This window comes from Rhopalosiphum padi, chromosome 1 (genome assembly GCF_020882245.1).
Source record: "Rhopalosiphum padi isolate XX-2018 chromosome 1, ASM2088224v1, whole genome shotgun sequence".
In the NCBI taxonomy this organism is placed as follows: domain Eukaryota; kingdom Metazoa; phylum Arthropoda; class Insecta; order Hemiptera; family Aphididae; genus Rhopalosiphum; species Rhopalosiphum padi.
Genome location: NC_083597.1, coordinates 52,472,995 through 52,496,866, shown reverse-complemented (window position 1 = coordinate 52,496,866; position 23,872 = coordinate 52,472,995). Strand labels below are relative to the sequence as shown.

Below are 23,872 nucleotides of genomic sequence, written 5' to 3'. Positions count from 1 at the left end.
TCTCAATTGACTTCATCAAAATTACATAGTGTACCTTTTAAAAAAAATAAAATTATCAAATATTATTATTTTTCACTAAACTAATAATAGTTATAATATATAAAATACATTTTCCATGACAATTCTAATGCACATAAATTTATCATTTATAAAAAGCTGTTTTATTTATTATTTGATAACAATCACCTTTTTAATATTATGCAATTGTAAAACAAAGACAGCGCTGAACTTTTATCTTTTTATTTTAAACATTAAATGCATATTTGTATTTACTTCGCACTCCAGACGCTCCGTACAAATAATGACGTATACATCTATAGTAATCAAAGTTTACTTAATATATTAGGCCATGTTGTATGTATACACCAATTAAAATAGGCATCTTTTTTTCTGCTGAAATGTACAAAATACGTGATTATGTATTTTTAAAAAATTCTTATAATGTTCGGAAAATATATTTGAAAAACAAATTGTAAGTACTTGTATGTTTGTGAAATACAGTAAAATTACATAGCTGAAGTATTAGTTGTTTTTATTATTATATTAGGCTAATTTTGCACGTTTTAGTTTTCTTTTTTTTTTAAGAATTATATGACAACTAACAGATCCTGATAAAATTTAATAATGTAAATATTTTTTTAAATAGTCTCTAGAACATGCCAAAGGAATAATATTACTTTGCTTGAACGCTATAAAATCGATAAAATTATATAAAACGTAGTTATTCACATTTCTCGGCTAACAAGGAGAAAATATTCAATAAGTAATAACCTAAAACCTTGAAATATCGCTGTAAACGTAAATTTAAAACAACCACTTACCATATTATTCGTATGTTGGCCTCGTTCAGTCCGTGTAACGATTATAATTTAAAAATATTCAATTAACTAATTGTCGGATAAGCACACATGGTACAGAACACGCAGGATAAATCATGTTCTGCTATGTAGCATTACAAAATATTTCCACGAACAAAGTTTATAATTTATTTTTGATCGAGATAACTTTGCATTTATAAGTGATTGTATTTTTATTATAAAAAGTGAAGCTGTATCTGAATAATTGTGGACAATGATTCTCATAAGCTCCCGATAAATTCCTTCGAAACTAAAATAAATTCGTGTATTACATTATAGTGTATATTACTGTAAGACGTATAAACATTCAAAAAAATATGCCGCCATATTATGATAAGTGCGATTGAAATTGTTGTTAAATAGGAATGTTACTTCATTAATATTTAATTGTCTACTCGTGATTATTGGTTTTGTTTAAAACTATAACACATTTCCCTTTTCCGCAAAAAGTGTACCTTCCTATTTTTCCTCTGGTTGTATGTTGACCAATTACATTTTATACCAAATCAATTTTTGTGCCATTAATATATAATGTATTAAAATTTGTTTAGTTTTATAAGAATATTTATTTTATAATCTGAGAATATTTTCCTGTGAAATAAGAAAATAATTATGGTTTAATTATGTTATACTACTTTCTCCCCCCAATACACATGTACATATACGTCTTCAAGTACTGTAACAGATAAAGTATATGCCTACTGTAGTGCCGTTAAAATATACAAATAATAATGATTATCGTTTAATTACACAAAAATGCAAATTATTATAGAATTTTGTAACAATTTCTTTATTTTTTATAATATCAAATAAAAACGTTATTTCTTTTCAATTTAGAATAGCATTAGAAGTTGCAATTCTAAATTATTGTCTTAATAAGAAACAAATAAAAGTCTATTAATGAAATGTAATTTATCTACTTAATTAGGTGTTTTACAGTTTATACTATATATATACTTGTAAACTGATGAATGGTACACTAAAAATTCTTACGAAAATTAAATACAATCAATAAAATTGTCCAAAGTTAAATTTTGGTGTACGATAAAACCAATAAATTATGCATCAAATATATGTAAATACTGTATGTTACAATTTAGTAATTATTTTGGTTCGTTGTTTGAATTAACAAACACAAAATCACCCATTACAATTTGTTGTATTGATTTATATGAAAACTTAGGATATTATAAAATACTTATATCCTCTTAATTTTAGTGAATTAGAGAGACGATTAATTATTATTGAAATCTCATTAAACCATAAATGGGTAGCACCTCTGGACTATAAATAGTATATAGGGTCTAAACACTAAACATTTTATATATAATACAATTATAATGCAATTTATCTGATAATCATGAATAATACCCCTCATTATAGAAGTATTCTTAATTTTTAGAAATTCATAATTCATTGTATTTTGATCTTAAAAAAACAAAAGACAATAATTGTATACAACGCTATTTCAAAATTTTAATAATTTAACTATTCTTTTTTTTCATCATTCAGTTACTAATTTAATTCATTTACGAAATACATTAACAAATAACATTTTTAATGTTATTTACTTCATAACAATCATAGGAACCCTTTTCTAAATCGTTCGTTCTTATCATTGATAAGATCATCGTACAATGATCATAATAGGTAAACAAATCAAATTAAATAATTTATTATTTGAATTTAAAATTATTATACAGATATTAATATTAAGTAGTTATATTGTACACAAAATATAACTAAATATTTTTATACAGATTAAAGTCAACTAAAAGATAAAAAAATTATTTTATTTTTTTCGTAAACTTTGAACATTATATTTATATAACAATATTAAAGATCATATGCAAATATTAACATTAAAATATAAAAGTTTATTAAGTAATTAATGCAACTTTAAATTGCGTCAAAGAAATAAGGAACTTCAAACATCAATTAATTAAATTACGGAGAGAGGAGGAAACACTAACAAAATAATTACCAAATTATAAATAAAATCGCATTGTTAATATCTACCTGATAAAATATATAATATAGCGACATTAAGATGAATTGCTTCTATAGAAAAAAAAGTTATTTTACATTCCTTGTTCTTGACGTTTATTTTTATGCTAAAATAATTTAAGTTCTTGGAAATTAAGCACAAAAAAAATAAAAACAATTCAACTATTAATATAATTATTTTTTTATTTTCATTTTTTTGTTATACCACCACAACAAAAACGGGTGGTTTGTATTTACAATAAGATTAATATAACGACTCTTTGGAATATATATCACTGTATACGAAAAGCTGATAATTTTATAATGGCAGTACTATTGTAACTTTAAAACTCCGTCTGGTTTAGTCATTATTATTATACAACATATATTATATATTATTTTTTTGTCATTTCCGAGACATAGAATAGATTCGATCATAAAATATCTCAAATGCATGTTTCCCTGTCTCGTTCTGGAAAACATGTCGTAATTTTTCAACAGATTTTTAAACTCACAACACTCACTTTTTCAATTTCTGACTTATTAACTCATAAAAAAAGTCAAACCACTTTTCGTACAAGACCATAATGGGGATACAACTAATAACCACTACAATAGCGCATAACTTCTAATACTCGCCCTACACAATACAACCACTATCATACATTGATTGTTTTTAAATTATCCTTGTTAGTTGGTCATAATACATGAAATGAAAAATTGATTTTCTCAAATGTTGCACTATTATAATATGCATATATTATAGGTACTTTTGTATAAAATACAGAAATTATAAAAATAAAGTATATCAAAGTTAAATCATTTTTAAATGCGAGCGATTCTGATTAAGACGTAGGGGAAGTGGCAAAATTAACCATGCATAATCGAAGTATGATATTCTACTTCTAAGGATGTTCCGTGTATATATCGTATAATGTTATCCTTAATAGTCACGTGTAATGTATATATTACGCATATTACGTAGCACGTAATATATATTTATTATAAAATAACACATTATAAAACCTAAGAAAATACCAAAGTAAATAATAATAATACGAAATACAATGTTTATGCAGTAGCAAAGGGGATTGATTATGTTTTCGGAGAGGATCGAGTCAATCCTGGGGGAATTGATGTAGGACCCCTGCCTGACCTGAGTAGCCCCGCAGCGCTCCACGCCCCTAACGGCAGGACGCGGATGGGATAAAATTGGTTTCGTTTACCCGATAGACAAAAATAATAACCACTCATGCCATTATTTGTGTTCACAGGGTGTTCGTACCAGAGTCATGGAGGAAGCGACAAAAACGGCGCTGGCGGCGGCGGGCGTGACGTCAACGCTGTGAAACCGGACGCCAACCAATACTCTGGGCCGCAATTCGACCCGGAAACGCCCAGGAACGTGACGGCGCTGGAGGGAAAATCTGCGTATTTGACATGCAAAGTCAAGAATTTGGATAACAAAACGGTAAGTGATTCAATTTGATTTTATCCTACCCGCGATACCGTATTCTGTTGTCGATTGTAAATCTCACAGATATTTTAAATTTGTATAAACTCTATCGATTATTAAATTGCATGTCATTGATGTAAAAAAATAAAAAATCTAGGTAAACCTACGATAAATAATAATATAGTAATACAGTCGATTTATATCATAATATTAGATGTATATTAAACATTTTATAAACGATATAATATCATGTATACCCAAAATAAAAAAGGGTGGACCAGTGGGTAACGCTCTGCTGTATAGTGGTGGAGAGTAGGTCACTATAATGGATGTGTTAAATTTGAATGCAATGACAGGTATCATTGTATACGAAAAACGATTCCGAATGGAGTTGATTTGTCAGTCTAGGATGATTAGTAGGATATATTATTTTATTACCTATATATTTTAAATTGTAATATATCGTTATTTTACGCAATTTAATAAAAAATTAAATTTCATACGCTCATATCATTTTTTAAGATCTTTGATTTTTTTTTTTTTACTGCGATAAGTATAGCTTATAATAACCCTTGTACTAAATTTTAAAGATATTTTGGAGTGCCAAATAATTTTTATCGAGATTTCAAAAAAAAACTTAGGAAAATTGAAAATTTTAATTGTCTATAAATAGCTTAAAAAAAGTTAAAATATTTTGAAAATTTAATTGTAAATAGAAAACGCTAATATAAACATTTTGTGAAAATTTCAATTATTCACAATAATTTGTTTGTTTTTGAGTTACAGCAATATAAAAAAATCGATTTTGTTGAAAACTGATTATGCGTAAAAATTCCCGTTTATCGTTACTTTTTTAGGGTTTTTCCTAACGTTTATGAAAACTACTGGAAATTTTTTACTTTTGATCACCCAAAGTACTAACTAGAAATTTCCTTTTCAAAGAGAGACACAAAAATAAAAAAACATACATCATTGTAAAATCAATACATTCCACACTTCGTTCAGAATCTAATATCAGATACTCGAGGTACTGAGTAATGCGATTAAAACTAAAATCATATACAATTTAATAATTATAAATTTATAAGTATGGTATAATATAATATATTATTACGAACTTGTTGATCGATCGATAATCATACGTTATTTCTAGAAAATTGTAAAAAATAATACTAATCATCTCTACCGGGTATACTTATAGACATGTTGATTTTCCATAGTTACAACAATCGCAAAAAATTAGAATTTTGAATTAATAACAAAACGTGTGTGGCGGGATATACGTCGAATTATGACGATTGGAGACGTCACTCGTCAGAGACCGGGATAATCCGATTACTAAGGTTTAATTTGCAGGAAAAGCTAAAAAAAAAAAATATTTAGTCATTGTTCACACAACCGTTCGCTTTTTTTGAATTTGTATATTATCGATGCATACAGTAAATATTCTAATTGGCATATTGCTGCCGTGTTCTAATTAGTAAAGGATACAAATTATTATATTTACAACGGACCAATTTTAACATTTGTGAAAATCAGTTTACAATAATATCCAGTATGATGTTGATGTATTTGAGCATTATTATTATAATTACTTAACCATCCTTCTATTTAATAATAGAAACTAATATAGTAACTAATCGTCTGTCGTTATACTATATTTTTAGTATCTAAGTACTTATATCATTTATCGAAATTATTTAATATTTAAGAAAAAAGTATTTACTCAAATTTTCGAGGTTAGTCTGTACGAATTATTTCAAAAAGAAAATATGTATTATTAGAATACACGCGGTGGTTATACACTGTGTCTGATTATACGAACGTTTGTTTTCCTGTATGGTTATTTATGCTCGTTTATTTATTCATCGTATGCGAATAATACATTTTATACTTTAACTAATAAAGGTCCTTCTTAAAAAAAAAAAAAATTAAAAATAAGGATGTTTATCATATTATTCCAACCGCTGTCTTATAAAGTTTTGAAACACGTGTACTGAGAAAAGCAGAAGAACTGAGGCTAGCGATGTTTGAAAGTGCTAAAAAAATTTATAGCCCAGTATTTAAAAGTGAAACCAAAAAATGGAAAAAAATTACACAACCATGAACTCAAAATGCAATTTTCAGAGACCTAATATATTTAAATATATTACAAAAAAAAAAATATGGGTAGACTATGTCTGACATAGATAAGAATCTTTTAGAAAAATATCATTAGGGAGGCCCAAATGGTAGGAAGATTGCACAAATAAGGAAATAAAAACAATAGAACCAGAAATCAGACGGAGGAAAGCTGCAGAGGGAAAGAGCGGATGGTGAGATTTGTATTTAGCGTCAGGGTCTTAAATGCCGGAACTAAAGAAGAAAGAGAAAAAGAGAGATACTGTAACAAGTGCATAGAAAATATAATTAAGTCTGAGTAAAAAAATTCAAGTTCGTATTTTTTGTTACACTTCGATCTAAATAAATGAAAGAAACCGATGAAACAAAATATAATTACAAAATGTCATTATTTATTAATATTTTCCTTTGTAAATAAATTAAATCAGATTGACAATGAATCTGTGTTATTCGTGACGACTGAATTATAAATATTATATAATATTACACTCAAATTGAAATTGTGTATATAATATAGTGTTATGATTTTATGTTAGTATAAAACTCAGGATTATAAATAAAAAATAATTTCAATGGCGTCCAACAAGTATAAAAGTTAAAACTCTGTTGAAAACTTAAATAGTTAAATGTTCTGTATAATATATTTGCAAGAATTCTATGATAAATATTTTATTGAGTTATTTAATTGGTCTGATGTTTTCCTATAAAAAAGTATGTAAAAATTGTACGGTTTTATACATTTTGTATAGCTGTATACGAGTACCAGTTATATAGTTGGATTGGCAGTTATAAAAAATAAAACAAATTGTTTCTTTAAGTCAATAAGATTATATTTTTTTAAATAATACAGTACATTATTTATTTGGTATCTTTATTTTATTGAATATTATAGGATGCATAAAAAAGTATTCTGAAAATAACAAAGATCATTAACAACTTTAAAAAAATGTTTGTTTGATTACATTTAATGAAATAAATAATATATATGAATCGGGTGATATATTTAAAAGTGTTTAGATTATTTTTATAAAATTATCATTAATTAATTTTGAGAAAATTAATCAACATTCAAAATATATAAAAATTATTATTTTTATCGTCTGATGAACTTGAAAATTAATCCACGAACTAATTATTAACTTTTATTTAATATATTTGAGGAAATTAAAAACTGAATGGCCGTCTAGAGATGATTAAACTAATGACCTAAAAAGAAAACAATTATGAGTATTTGATTTTTGTATAAGTATCTGGACAATATTTTTATAAATAATTAGTAGGTATTATAATATTTTAACTGAATGTTTTTACTTAACTGATAGATTCAAGGTTGATAAAAATTTCAATTCAACACTATTCGACACTATTTATCTACAGTTACTATATACAGTATACACACTTTATACATATTACACTGCAGGATCATTCGCCAAGCTTTTTTTAGCCCTTAAAAGCATTTAACAGTTTATTTGTTTTAAGTCAATAACGTCAAAATTTGAGCCAAATAAAATAATTACTAGGCATCTATAAAATATGCAAAATACAGTGTATTTGTAGTATTATTTACTCAAACAAAATATGATATAACTGCAAATATTAATATTGTACATGCATTTTATTCAACAGAAAATTTAATCTGTGATATTACTTAGTAACATGAATTTCGAACGACATATATGTGTGATGACGGTCTCAAATTATTTCGTATTGCTTCATATTACTCGAACTGCATGCATAAGTTTTCGGAGGCGATCATTCGGACAATACGCGGCCGCCGAAAGGAGCAAAAGGAAACAAATAATATCGTTTTTGCAAAGGCACGTTTTGCTTTAGGAAGAGAGGGAGTGACAATGCGTAACGTAAGGAATGCCATTTCGCTCAGACTCTTTTCGACTAGAAAATACGTGAAAACGTTTGTAACAAAACCATTAGTATCCTATCCGTCAACGCGATAATTTGTAATGAGTTTTTCTACTCCTGTAAAAATACATTAGCGTGTAGAGCGGAATAGACAAACGGCGCGTTGCAAAGTCCGACTCAATACAGTTTACAGCGTTCATAACTCCTGGTGACACAATGTTCACGCTTAAAATTATTAAAATTAATAATTATTGTATAAATTATTAATGCCAAGCGCACTCAAAGAATGCAGCACAAGCTCTTCGCATTTATTATTATAATGCTAATAGGTTTATAATTACGAGATGTATCGCCGTAATTTAATACGGTGTAATTTTCAGCTCTAAATCTATTATAATATTATATAATAGTTGCGACCAACAATGGCGTTTGTTGTTTGAGCCCACAGAACCATATATGTATATATTTACAAATATGACAAAATAAACACACGATAAATACATTAAAAACTATAATATTTATAACGAGTACTACTACAGTACCACATACTTTGTGACCTACTGACGTTCAGGTGGAGATTATTCTAATATATAGCTACGGCTTACAACCAATAGATAATCCTTCTCCTAGATAGTCCGAAAATCCTTTTCTAAAAGATATTTTACCATCCTATAGTAAAGTTTGTTAGCACATATATTATGATTAAATTATTCTAGTATAAAATTTGGCTGTTTAAAAATATTTTGTTTTGAAATATTTTATTACTACAGGTAGGCGGTAACCAGTATTTAACCCATATGAATCGAATTTAAAGTATATTCATGAGTCATGACAATTATAATAGGTACATATTTTTTAAATTAAAATAAACATACTTAATATTTTAATTAAATTTACTTTTTATTCGACTATTTTTCAAACCATGAAGGATAGTTTATAAGTACATCAAAATATTTTTAGAAGACTATGTTTTTTATTTGCACTAGTAGCATTTATTTTATAAATTATTAAAACTGCATCTTATCTATGCAGTAAAAAATTCTTCTTTTCATCAATAGACAATGGCACAATGAAAAAACAAACTAATAATGAGATATTATGTACTTCTAACAGTTCTACGAATCAAAAATAGCTTTAGGTTATCTTAGTTGTATAAAAGATTTTAAAAAACAAATATTTTTATTTGGTAAATTTAATATAATAATATATTGCAAGCCTGTATCTAGTATTTAATTTCACCTAAAACACTAGCTATATCAATGAGACGAGACCATAATATATTTTAGTTGTTAAATATATATATGTATATGTATATATTTATATTTTTTTTCGTAAATTTATGAACCAAAGTTATATACAATTAACAAAATTTAAAACACAATACGTATAAAAACCATCGTACGTATATGTCTATGTTCTACGTTTAATAGGTAGACATTAATTGCGTGTTATATTATTATGTAAACACAATATAAAACTGCGTATAATGCCATAATAAAATAATATACATATAGGATGTTTCAGATTATCATATAAAATCCATAAGTACACTATACACTATATATTTTAATATAATAATAAACAATATAATTAATTACGCAAGGGTCGATTCGATGATTGTGCCGGGTTTTGTTTTTGTGGCCATAATATTATAATAGAATTTTCTATTATACCCAAAAAAAAGTATACCATAATATTTTAATGGATGCAAGCTGCAATACATAATAATAATTAATAATATATCGGATATTTCAGTATATATAATCTTAAAATAATTATAAACATCAATTATTATATAATACGAGCAAATGAAAAATTGATTTATGATCCCTATTTAAAATACCTATTATAAAATATAAGAACTGGTGGTCTGATTATTTAGAATTTTCCAGTTAATTTGATAAATATACGTTGAATTAAAATTTAATTTATACATATTATATATCGATAACTGTAGTTAACTATTATTATTTTTTTTAATCACACTGTACATAAATACAGTGTAAATACAGTTATAATCAGGTTTTAAATAAAAATAAAAAATAAATCGTTGAATTATTAATTTAGTCGATAAAAATCTGAAATTTCCTAAGCCATTAGAAATAAAGTGTGTAATGGAATGTACAGTATAAATTATTAACATAGGTATTAATATTGTATATACTATGTATTTTTAATAAAATGTTCAGTTCTTATTTAAAACAATTTTAAGTTGTACAACCATTATGACGTATAATTCAGATGGAAATTTAAAAAAAAATGTATAATAACATATTTTTAACTTAGTTAAGTTAATATTTCCCCCATACAATTGTTAACCTTCTAGACTTAAATCAATTGATTTTAAACAGTAATGTTGATTAACTAACTATTTTTTTTTTTATTATTATCTTTGTTACATTTGAAAATTACTAATAATTAGGCCCCCCGTTTAGGATTAAGTTAGATTAGGTTAGGGAATTTAGATCAATAATATTATTATGTGTCAAATATATTAAAAACACACAAATCTCTATTAATTATAAGAATCAGATTAAGTGAATTGACAAAACATATTTTCGGTAAAATAAATTGCAATTTAAACGAATGTAATGTAACACTTTCTTCGTTGACATTTTGGTAAAAACGCCCACAATTAATATTATAACCATCGGCTACTACAACAAACAACTGCAAATAATAAAGCTGTTGCGATTGGGAAATGTTAACATTGTAAACACGCTATTGTTATTTATTCACACATTGATAGATATAGTAGTTTCACTGTTTCGGTCACGATCTTGGAAGAGATTATATAATAATTAATATTTAATTATAATAATCTTTGTATTATCAATCAATGTATTTAAATGATTTTTATCTCTATTGGCTGTTATATTTACATAAGTCTGCATGATATATTGTTGATTTTCAGTATTTTTTTTTTTTTTTTGTTATTTTCTGAATGTTGTAATATGTGCCGGTTATATTATTATGTAACTCACGTGGTTTTTTGAATATATAAGTAAAATGATTTCGTTCGTATGAAATCGAAATATGCGTAATATGATGTGGCATATAAAATCGACGAACAGTACAAAATCGCACGTATTCTAAGTCGTTGCGAATTTGTATTGTATAATATTTTAATATATAAATATTATAAGGACTGTTCACGGGGAACATCGACGAATCGTTAGCATTATTGTCAACACCAGACAATTTACTAGCACGCCTTGAGCGACGTTCGTTCGCATACGACTATCGTGTGGTTACCAAGTTACCTTCGTATGTTGTGCGGTACTACAGCGTAGGTTTTGTTAGCATGACCCGAAAAATTAACCGATGATGACGGTTAAGAGGACGTCATACTGGTGTATAATTACCTACCGTCTGCATGCATCTAACAGGCAGCCTGCAGAGCAAAATTCCACTAAGAAAAATCAAGATCATGGAATCTAGGTTAATTGATTTAGTAAATTTTGAGCACCTGTTACCAAACATAAAGAAAAGGATTTGTTTGATAACAAGTCATGATATTTTTTTCTTTTTTATTGTTGTCGTTTATGACGCAATACGCTCTACATAGTCTATTCAGAAACTATAATGCCATCTTATATTGTACATTTAATGAAATAATACGAATTAAATCTTATAAAAGCTTAAAACATTCCTATTAATTGTTAATTCATTGTTCATTTTGTACTCGATATTGTTTCCAATTATAGGTACTGATTTATTGTGACATTATTTTTAATTGTATTACACTAATTTTACTTATAAATAACTAATACCTACTGTATTATACTTTTTGTAATCACTCGATAGACTATTTATTACAGTACAGGAATATACCTGCTAAATATCGGGAAGTTGGCAAATTACGTGATAATTTTTCTCAAGGTTCAACTTCGTTTTTATATACCTATGTCCTATACACATACGGTAAAATATTAGGTACCTATTTTATTTGCAATATGTCAATATTATACACGATGCCACTTAATATTTATAATAATATAGTTATATTACCCAATTTCGTCCGGGATAAAATTAATAAATATAAATCACCGTGCTAAATTGGTGAAGATATCTCGGTTTTATTCTACCTCAGTTCACAGTCAAATTGAAGTCGGTGTGCCTCGCATTGAGAACTAAGGTAGGCCATCTGTGGTAGATTGGATATATCACTAGTTTGTTTTTTAACGTGGTTAAAACTATTGTTTAAAGTTTCCTAACATCTCTAAAAAACAATCTCCGACATTTTTGTCGAAATCTGTCAAGTATAGTTTTCGTGTATACTGTATATAAGCAACTATATATTATATAATTATCTTGTTACTGTTGTTACTTGTGATCTACCAGCTATATGGCAGTAGTATTACTGTTGATAAATTGCCCAAAAGAAATAAAATAGGAGATCCTGGATTATTAGTATAAATTGTCTCGTCCTGACTATGTACGTGTTTGAAATGAAATAAAATTAATCCCATGTTTCCTAATAAATGATGTTTTGTTTTGAAGTAATCATTCCCTACAATATTAACAATAATCGATAAGTAGAACATACAGATTACACGTAACAACGAAAACCTGTCAATAAATCACACTTAATAACAGTACCATAATCTTATATTTATGTTATTAATAATAACTCTACAAATAAGCAGTATATCCGATACAATATTCGTTATTCAGAATAAAATTCCTTTGTTCAAAAAATATTATATAGGTTGAAAAACGAAGCTATGAATACTCTCAAATACTTATCAAGGTATAAATATAGAACATGTAATGAAAATTCAAGAAATGGATCCAGATTTTAGCGAGTAATAATAAACATGCCATTATCATTTGTATGCATAATATTCTAATATAATATTATAAAAATTGTGTTACGCAAGTACTTCTATTTTAAACCAAGGGTTAACATATTTTTTACAAACGTTAGTATTTATAAACAAACATTTTAATAAAAATTTTATAATTAAAATAGATTATCAACAGTGGAAACCGACTTTATACCACTTTCGAGGAGTGATAGATTTATACCACGATTGAGGTAACTGTGATATTTCCTATTGGTCCATTTCAGGGAAATGGTGACCACTGACCAGCCCTTCCCCGGTTTTTTTCAAGCCATCATTTGTTCTTCAATGATTAATAATTAAGCTGATTTGCCATAATTGTTTTGTGAGCACACATAATACTATTGTATATTGTAATGGCATTCAGACGAAACAAGTTCTATAGACGTATTTGTATTTGTAAGCCAGATCACTTTCAGTCCAACAAAACGTATCATTCAATTTCCAAAGATTATACGCCAATATCGATGCACGGAATTAAGACGCACATCATTTACCTAAATTATATATTGTAACAATAATTAATTACGATTTTACCTTATTCGACGTAGACGTCATCGTTATCTCTTCATCCGTTGTTTAGTATTTGTAAGAAAATGGTTATAGTATGTATGAAATAACTGTTGAAATACAAATTCCAGCAGTGGCGCATATTTTTAAGTGGTAGATGTTCTAAGTAAATCCCTAATATATGCGCTCGTAGATAGAATATTCTTTACATTCAGGAGTATTCAGACGTAATTTAACACGCTTCAATATAATAATATATGTTATACTAAATCAATAGTTTTCTTTAATCTGATGAATTTATTTTTAACAACATTTCTGTTTTCCGCTCATACCAATAATATACAGTGATTCACCAGGCGTGCTTATTTACATTTTTAAATTAATTTATTGTTTAAATTCTGATTTTTTAGAATTTTTAAACATACTTATACACTATATTGTTTAATTCTTGAGATTGTTTTTACTATATTCAACGAGTATTGTGACGATACAAACTTACGTCTTACAATAATTAACCACCCGCTTCGCCAATAAATTATTTAGTGAATATTTGTTTTTGTTCTAAATTAAAAATTAAAATCAGTAGTTTCTCAGTTAATACAATTTGTATACTCAGGATATTAGTCTTTAAAAATCTAAAATATATTATTGATACTGGATCTAGTATAAATAGATGATGGATAATTTTTACCAATAACAGTTAAAAAGGGGAATTTTTGTTTAATCTCCAGTGGAAATTATTTCAATAGCACAAAAAAATATCAAGAATTTAAAAATATCGTTTTTAAATATATTTAAAAATTTCAAAAATCAGATTTTGAATAGTTGTATAATTGAAAAAAAACAAATTGTTGAGCATACTTGGTGAATCATCCTGTATACTACTAGTCATCTATAAACGTATAAGTATAATATATATATATATATGTGTGTGTGTGGCTTTGCGAGGACGTTTGAAATACACCAAGGAACGTGTTGGCACGAGAAAATTAACGAGCGATGTCACCGCAGTACTAAAAAGTACTTACAAATACGTTCGACAGGTACATTAAATATTTTATTCATTCAAAATGTATCGATTAAAATGCCATACATTCAAACGATTTACATGCCCGTAGCTTATATTATTAATACCTCTGGCGCGGGTACCTATCCTATAAACAGAATGAACGTATCAATTATATTTGGAAATTAGTCGGAAAATTTATACCCACTAAATGATACTGAACAATATTACCGATATTATATGCAGTTATGGACATGAAAAAATAGAAGTAACTTGCTAAACATTTAAAAAAATAAAATTGAAAAGTTATAAAAAAAAAATACTTGTCAAAATAGGTAGTAGTATACATAATTTTCCAATTCAAAAAGTGTTATAATTCAGAAACAGTGCGCGCTTCTGTCGGTACGACGATAGCTTTCCGAACTACTCAAGTAATTAATTATTTTTAATCACCCGTTTATATTAGAACATTTTGAGTTGCTTTTTTTCATCCCTATTCCACCTTTCTCTTTCTGTTAGCCATCAAAATAAACATTTGCAAGGGGATGGGTCGTAGTGAATACAAACGTGTAGCGTAAAATCCGAAAAGCACGCCACGAGTTGGGTAGTGGTAGCGTTATTTTTAAAGTTTGAATTTTTCTACACGTAAGTCATTGATACCTTATTATCTCGGTCACTGAATATCCTCATTATCCTTATCGTCCGGTCGCAAAATCGGCATGACGGTGGTAGTTGTATATGAATAATCTGATTCGTTTCGGGATGGGTTTTTTCAACCAACTCTCAACCATTTTCGTTGTTCAACTCTAGTTATTCAACGGGCTTTCGTAATAATTAGCATTTGATTACTATCGTTCTGGCTGGGTCACGTTTGTATATTTCTATACACAACAAGACAGTTTGCATATGTACGCATAAAATATATAGCTGCAGTAACACGGTGAAAGGGTTAATCGAGACCGAGACCGCTTTTGCGCTTTTAAAAGAATAGTGGATATGTGTAATTGCCAATGTGTAATAAAAACTAAAATTTTAGTAAATTATTATCATGACATATACTAATAATCATATTATAATTGTGAATTCTTTTTTGAAGTTTTGAATGTGTGAGTGGTTGGCCACTAAAAAATTTCATATTGCGTCATACCTATTATAATCACCGGAGTAAATCTATAATAGAATATATTTCCATCATATATATTAATGTATATGGCCGTAATTATACATATTTTTACTTGTGATTTAAATAACCTGAAATATTTCTATTTATGATGCGTAGTTATTATAGTTTATGAATATACTAAAGTATAGTGCCCAATATACGTGTCCAATATCCATATTCCATGATGTAATTTTGCAGATAAACTATAGTTTACGTTATCATTATGTATAGTCTATATAATAATTATGGTCAATGGAGATAGTTTATATGACATAAATAAGTGCTAGATCAATTGAATCAAATCCGTGCGAAAAAAAATGATTAACAGCCTTCAAACGCTTCTCAAAAATCGGTCTCCGAAACCCACTTATATAATTACTTACGCACTAATAATTTGACAAATCATTATTATTATTAATAATATTAATGTCTATGGGATTTATACATTAATAACGGCATTTCCATCGTTTTCACGATGTATACACATGTAGTAGAGAGAGCTGAATAATCGTGATGAATTTGATATTTTATAGGTCGCCCCGTCTGTCTGCGTCATTGGCCTACAAGAGCTTACGACGTATACTGTGTATTTATATACATACACACTGGGTACGGTGTGGGTATAAAGAGTAAATTCCGAACAATGTCGTTTTTAAAGAGCCGGTTATTGCCGCTCCCGCTATCATTCCTCTGCACCATCTGAGGCGGTGGTGGCGTCCTCATCGGGTATTATATGTATACGCTAGATTCTCACAACAGCAGCAGTTTTACTACCGGTCGGCGGCGGCCGAGTCCTCGTTATTTTTATGACATTTTCTCTACCCTTTATCGCTTTTTTCCTCCCCGTCCGAGGGTTTTCTTTAAACTCTCCCCTTTTTTTTCGTTACGTCCAAATGGTTTAACGTTTTGTTTTATATACGAGTATATTACTATTATTGCTATTATTATTATATATTTATTATCAACATTATTTGTCTACTCAGCACCGTCGTCGACGGCCTTGAAGATTTCGCTGATTTTTTTTCTGGTAGAATTAAATTTTATTTCTATCCTTTTCATCCGAGAAATTTGTCACATGCGCGTTTAACCTTATCGAAGACGCTCAGGTCTTCATAAAGTTTAAATACAAGCCTCTACATAAGTTCGTCGACTGTTCTTTAATACTTTAATGGATTTCCTATTAACGTTCTAACCATAGCGGATACTCACTTTCAACAACAATATTCTTGGTAAATAATAAAAAATTAGAATTGTGTGAAAATATCGCGAAAAAACAGCACTATAAGATTATAATGGTTAACTATCGGTTTCAATCATCGCCTGCTCTGATAAACGTGAACGCCCGTTTAAATTATAATTATTTATTAGTATTATCATTATTATAACTACTACTACTATTGTAATTAAAAAGAAGAATGTATTATATTTTATATGTATGCAAGTATTTTATATCCTACACTCAATTGTGCATTTTATTTGGTCCAAGACTATCACAATAAATTAAAACTTCCAATTTAATAAAAATACCTATATTATTATATTTAGGCGCTACGTTTTTTTACCGAGAAAATAATAAATTACTACGGAATTTTTCTCATAAATTAATCTACTTGTATTGATCATTAAACGTTGAAATTAATTGTGAAACTTGAGAGCTACCTACTCCAGCATTTTTAAGTGATTTTAAAAATGCGCAATCGTTACTTTTATTGACCCAATATTTAATAATTATGCGAGAGTTATGAAAAAAAAAAAAATAATAATATTAATAAATACGATTTGCTCAGTTATTTTTACCCTTTATTAAATTAAACACGGCAAGTTTAAAAGTTTTTAAATTTTAGATAATTCATCATTCTCTTCACCCAACAAACTAAATATTTCGTGCTAAGTTTGTATTTTATTTTTATTTTTTGTTAACAATACCAAATATGTTTCGTTGCTAATTTGCAAGTTTTATTTAAACGACACGTGTATGGCGTGTCTATGTGTTCCAAATAAATTGAAATATGAGAAGTACGTATATTGTGTTAATTGTCCTAAATATAATTTACTTTTTATACGCACACATTCACAGATAAGAAAAATATATTTTTGTTCGTCCTTTTTTCAGTTGTACTTTATTATCTACCATTGAAATCAATTGAATTTTGCGCAATTTTTTAAAACGTGTAATACATATAGAAAAATGGGTGGAAAAACATTGGGTTCAGAGTTTGGTGAAATAAAATATATGCGTATCTCGCTAATTTATTGCCAAAACGTACCTATACCTAGCTTAGACTGCCATTCGCACACGCCAAATACGACCTCGCCGTGAACTTAAAAAAAAACCTACTGCTGAGGCACGAATCACATTATTCAAACAGAAATGTTTATAATATATTAAACGCGATAAACGTCACGTGCAAATACGTTTATGAATAGTTAACAACTAACTACGTATAATAGATATGGTAAAAGTTATCACAGATATCACAGGACTGTTCAACTAGGTACTGTTTTAAAATAGTTATGAATTTTAATATAGCGTTTATAATTTACTTTTTCCACCATTTCTGATTGAATATCTGAGTTTATCTGAGCTTGGGTAACTGCTGTAAATTGTAGCTCAAATATTTTTATTCTAACATAAATTGCGTATATAAATGTTTATGTTCGTTACATTTATTTAACAACAAACATATACTCGAAAAACTGCCAGTTTTAACTGAATTAATACGCTAGATAACACACATAATCATAACAATATTATTAATTTAGTACAAAATACATAGATACGATTATCGACGCTTGTGTGTTAATTAATATTAATTAATAAATAAATATTTATAAATTATTAATTAATATTAAGTCTTGTGGAGGAGTTGCATTTTCAATATTAAAATTTTGTAATATTTTGTGAAGATTATTTGAAATAGCCTAGCTAGTTTGAATAAAATATTGTCAATTGTTTTTTTCCTTAAATTATTATTAATTTTCGGTCGATTCATTTTTTGTTCTGATACGGTATTGTTATCGTTGATTATGATCAATGATCAATAAAACTATCTATTCATAATATATTATCATCATTAATAAATTTAAAAAAAAAAACAAACACATATTTAAACAGCTTAATACTATCATCTGTTAAAAATCGTTTGTCGTTTAAAAAAATGTATAAAAATATTCAAATTTAAATTTGAACATAACCTAACAACTTTAAAATGTTTTTTTTTTCACTTTTTATGTGGTCCATATTTCGACTGATTCAAAACTGACGATTCAGTTAACACGAGAGTACACTATACTCGAGATACGATCAAAAGGTTAGGTTCTCCTGATAAACTCAATTAATGGACTTAAATAAACACCAAAAACTAACATCGTAGATCATTAAACTGTGAGGTCGAATGAAAAATAAACAAAATACCCAGGGATGCAATTTACGTATGTTTTAAAAATACCCGAAATGGAATTTACGTAGTATAATATAATTTGAACATTTTTTTTTTTTTTTAGAGGATGCAATTTGCTTACACTGTTAATTGCAGTGTAGTGCTAATTCTATAAGTATAATAATATTATGGTCTGCTATATTGTGTGTATGTCTTCCAATTTGACCAATAAAATATTATTGTTTTACCTTCTGACGGTTTTCTGTCAATATTGAAATACCGATTAAGATGTATATTCTGTTCAAACTCGGATTAACTTTTAAATAAATTATTATTATTTATTCAAAGCCATTTATGTGGAGTCAACATATTATTATAGTAATATAATCTGTTGTATACGCTGCAGGTAGTTACTTAAAATTCAAATTTTTCTTTTAAGTTCCGAACGGATCAAAAACGCTGTATTGATTTAACAATAATGTGTTTTTTTCAGGTTAACATTTTTAAGGGTGTTTTGTACATTATTTGATATTTCCGTAACGTGTAACATTATCAATCGATCAGAAATTGGATGTATGTAGATGTACCTACTGCGATACCCCAGTGGCACTGTTGTGTCAAAACTGCTAAATCCCCATTTTAGGTTAAAAAAAAAAATTCCCTTTAAGTTAAATCAATATAAGAGAGGTAAAAACTATAGTTATATAAAGTATATAAATAAATTTATGAAAAGGGTGATGTAGGTAATATTGTTACTTGTAACTACGTGTTTATGTTTTGTGAATAAATCTAAATATCTTTTATTTTTATTATTTTATGTATTTTCTAAGTTATTGTAATGTTATAACATATTATATCAAATATAATTAGTACTCTACCTATTAGTTCTACCTAAAATTACAGAAATAATGTCTATTATAATATAAACGAATCACATTTTTGAAGTCAGAATATTTATTCTTATGCTTATATAATATTTTTTATTTATCAAATAATCCTTTAGTAAAAATTTACAATCGTTTAAAAAATATTAAATTAATACGGATTTTTAAAACTGGTAATCATGAATTATCGTGTAAGTAGCGTAAAACCGATTTGTAGTGTTCTCAAAAATGTTTTTATCTTTTATTTCTATACCAATTGGCTTAGCTTTAAAATCTTACAATATAAGCAGTAATAATAATAGCCGATCTGCGTCCTCCTGTTTTAATGTATTTTATAATAATACGCACGTAACAACCTACAATAAATAATACACGTTTCTATTTTACTGTAAGTTATTTTGAAATGGTATTAACATTTTCTTATTTCTTAAAATATCAATGAAATTGATCCTCTATACTACTAAACTTAATAAAAGGCCGTTGGAAATACCTCTTGAAATTCTATCGTCTTACAATCTCGTATCATACATAGATATATATCTTTTTTATAATGTTTTTAATTGTGCATTATTGCATTTATATGTAATATTATATTTCGTTTCCACCAAGTCCCTCAAGACTAAAAGTAATTCGTTTAACAATATAATAATATCAACTACTCTGTGTTAACGTTGTTATTTTTCTAAAACCCAACTGATCGATAACCTCACACGCCTGCACCAATATTTATACATATAACGATATATAAACTTAATATTCTATCTGATCGAAATATAAGAGTGGATTTAAAAAAATATATATATATTTCATTGATAACGTCAATATTTATTTACTTCATCGTTGTAACTTTTATTTATTTTTACTTAAAATCGGATTAACTTATTAGCGCAGCATATCTTCGTATTTAATACGACGCATCGCTTTATATATATCCAATACGGTACTTCGGTACCTATGTATATCATATAGTGTTGACAATGATAGCATCAATAAAAACAACCCTGCTCAAACGAATTAATATCTGTTAAACAGCTGAGGTCCCTAATTCTCATAACCTTTCATCGCCAATTATATATTATTTTACTCAATCGATAATACACTTTGAACGACATGCATGCCATATCATGCCATATATATATTATCATTATAAAAACGTGTAGACGAAACATATTTAACAAATTTTAGATAACAATATCAGTACGTTGAATATTTTGGCTTTGATTTCGTTACTTAATTTTACTCGAATATTTTCTATGGATCGTTTTTAAGTTAGCACAAATTAATTTTTAAATAAATTAAAAAAATATTAAATAAATAAATTTATAAATATTCCTCATACGAGTTTAACACTAAGGTTTTTTCCTTACGCAGAATAATTCGTGTTAGTTATCGTTGCCTATCTATAGGTATACCTGATGCTGGAATATTTTAGAATTGTTAAAAAACCATGAATTTTAATATTATATTTATTTTATAGCGATTACAATTTTTATATGAGATATATCAAATAATTTGAAGTATGTAGTTTTTTTGAGTTTTCGCCATCTATACAAATAAAAGAATAAAATATATTTTATATTTATTTGTAAATATATTGATGTAATCATTTTTGTAACAACAAAGTGATGTATATATATTTATTTTATTTTTGAAATAATTAGTTTTTGTAAAACAAGATAATATATTTCTTTTGTATTAGTCGATGCTATGAATTGTTATAAATCATCGTTTAGTACGAGAAAATTAGTTTTTTTTTTAAATTTACATAAATGGTTTTTTAAAATAATCATTTTTCGGACAACCTACTTTAAAATATATTTGTCACGTTAATTGTCCAAGTGCTTATTCAATTTTGTATCAAGATTACTTTTGAGACAGAATATTTAAAAACAATTTCGCTGGTATTTAAATTGCTTTAAAAATATTTGAATATCAAATAATATTAACACTTATAGGAATTCCCATTCTTTAATGCTATTTAATGTCTTGAAATTTTACCTCTCATTTAATAATTTAATCGTAGAAAAGTTATTACAAGTTTTTATAACAACTAACAAGACTATATAGTTAATAGTTAAAAATTTTGCATTAATTTCGCATTTTTTTAAACGTATTTACATTATACATATTAAATACACTATATTTACAGTTATAATTGATTTTCAACAGTAATATCTAACGCTTCACAGGTATTTTAACTGTAAGCCACTAATAGCAAAACTTTTAAGTTTTCTTATTAAATTTCATATAGATATAAGTAAAGCTTACATTATTTAAATGGACGATCTCCTCATAGTCAAAGAGTTTCATAATTTTTCAGTTTTAAGTTAGATCTTTTATTTTTAAAGCAAGCACTTTTTAAATGTATAACTCACCATTCTTAATTGGCAACTATGGGCTAACGAGTACATGTAATGGCTATAAAATAACATTAAGAAGCACTTTTCCCATTCTAAAAAGGTTTTCTTATTTAAAATTTTAAATAATCTTAAAACCAATAGTTTACTCGTATTATACTATACCTAATGTATGATGAATTTATATTGCACTAATATATTATTATTTGATTTTCTATCGTAAAACCTTTTCTTTTTTTTTCAAAACAATACTGTTTAAGTTTTAACTAAATATATTTAAATTTATTGATATATAAATGGAATAATTATCATTGGGTATTTAATCAAACCTAAGTTATTTTAATCTGGAAATATAATAGATTATTAATTCTATTTATTAATAATTTTTATCTATATATTATGTTGTTTACTTTATCAAAACATAAAAAAAATGTTTATAATTATTATAAAATATTATTATTCTTTATTTTATATAAAAATCCACATATTAAGTTCTTAACAAATATTCGTCTACAGTAGTGACTCACCCGGGCCACCTGTAAAGACTTTGAAACAGAGTTTCCCCATAAAATTTACATAAAATCTAATAATAAATAATTAGTATGAGAAGTATATAATAATAAGATTATGTTTTTAGCTGAGTAGAATTCATTATAACTATTATAACAAGCTACGTAGTTTATAAATAGTGCCTTCGATGGGTATTTGGTTTTTAGAGATAACGATGCCAGTCGCCAGTTGAATGAAACTGCTGGTTGACCATTTCAGTCATAACATGACAATATAATGTCATTTGTGACTGTTGCGGAGTGTGCTGGGGTGTATAAGCAACTGTTTATAGACAGTATTGAAACTGGGTTCAATTGTATGCCACTGGCTGCTGCGCCACGCACTTGTCACGTCACTGTACGCATTAAGCTGCATCTTTAAATTTTACTCCGCGTCTTTTATTATTTTATTAGTTATATTATATATATATATATATATGTATAAGTTTAAATGACCATTCTACCCGGCATATTTACCCACAATACCCCACTGGTCCACAGATTTGTTTTGTTTTTTTTTTTCAAAAATATTTAGTAAAAACTCTTATTCATTGTTAAAAAATTAATTTTATTTTTTAAAATGACAAAATAAAAAACTTTAAACATTGAGCTCTATACTATTATGTATTTATATATAAATTTTAATATGGGTAACTTACATTATAATTTGTCAATTACAATTATTCATATTATTGTTCTTTTAAGCTGGTGCTACGAATTAAAAAATGTAGTAGGTATTTTTTTCTATAGAACTTAAGTTAAAAGAATCAATTGTTTTATTAAGCGTATATAAATACTTGATAAGAACAATATATCTACAATAAAACGTTTTAATTACATAATTATGAGAAATTATAATTTATGTTTCGATAAAAAAAAAAAATTATCTAAAAACCCT

General features: G+C 26.9%; 1 protein-coding gene across 2 annotated transcripts in view; it reads left to right on the top strand.

Annotated features, from left to right (window-relative positions):
* Positions 1-23,872, top strand: part of LOC132922802 (zwei Ig domain protein zig-8-like) — a 348,605-nt gene that overhangs the window by 244,124 nt on the left and 80,609 nt on the right. For both annotated transcript variants that reach the window (XM_060986521.1, XM_060986516.1), the window contains exon 2: positions 4,118-4,314. In XM_060986521.1, coding sequence (XP_060842504.1) covers positions 4,118-4,314 — 197 coding nt within the window. The remainder of the gene's footprint in view (positions 1-4,117; positions 4,315-23,872) is intronic.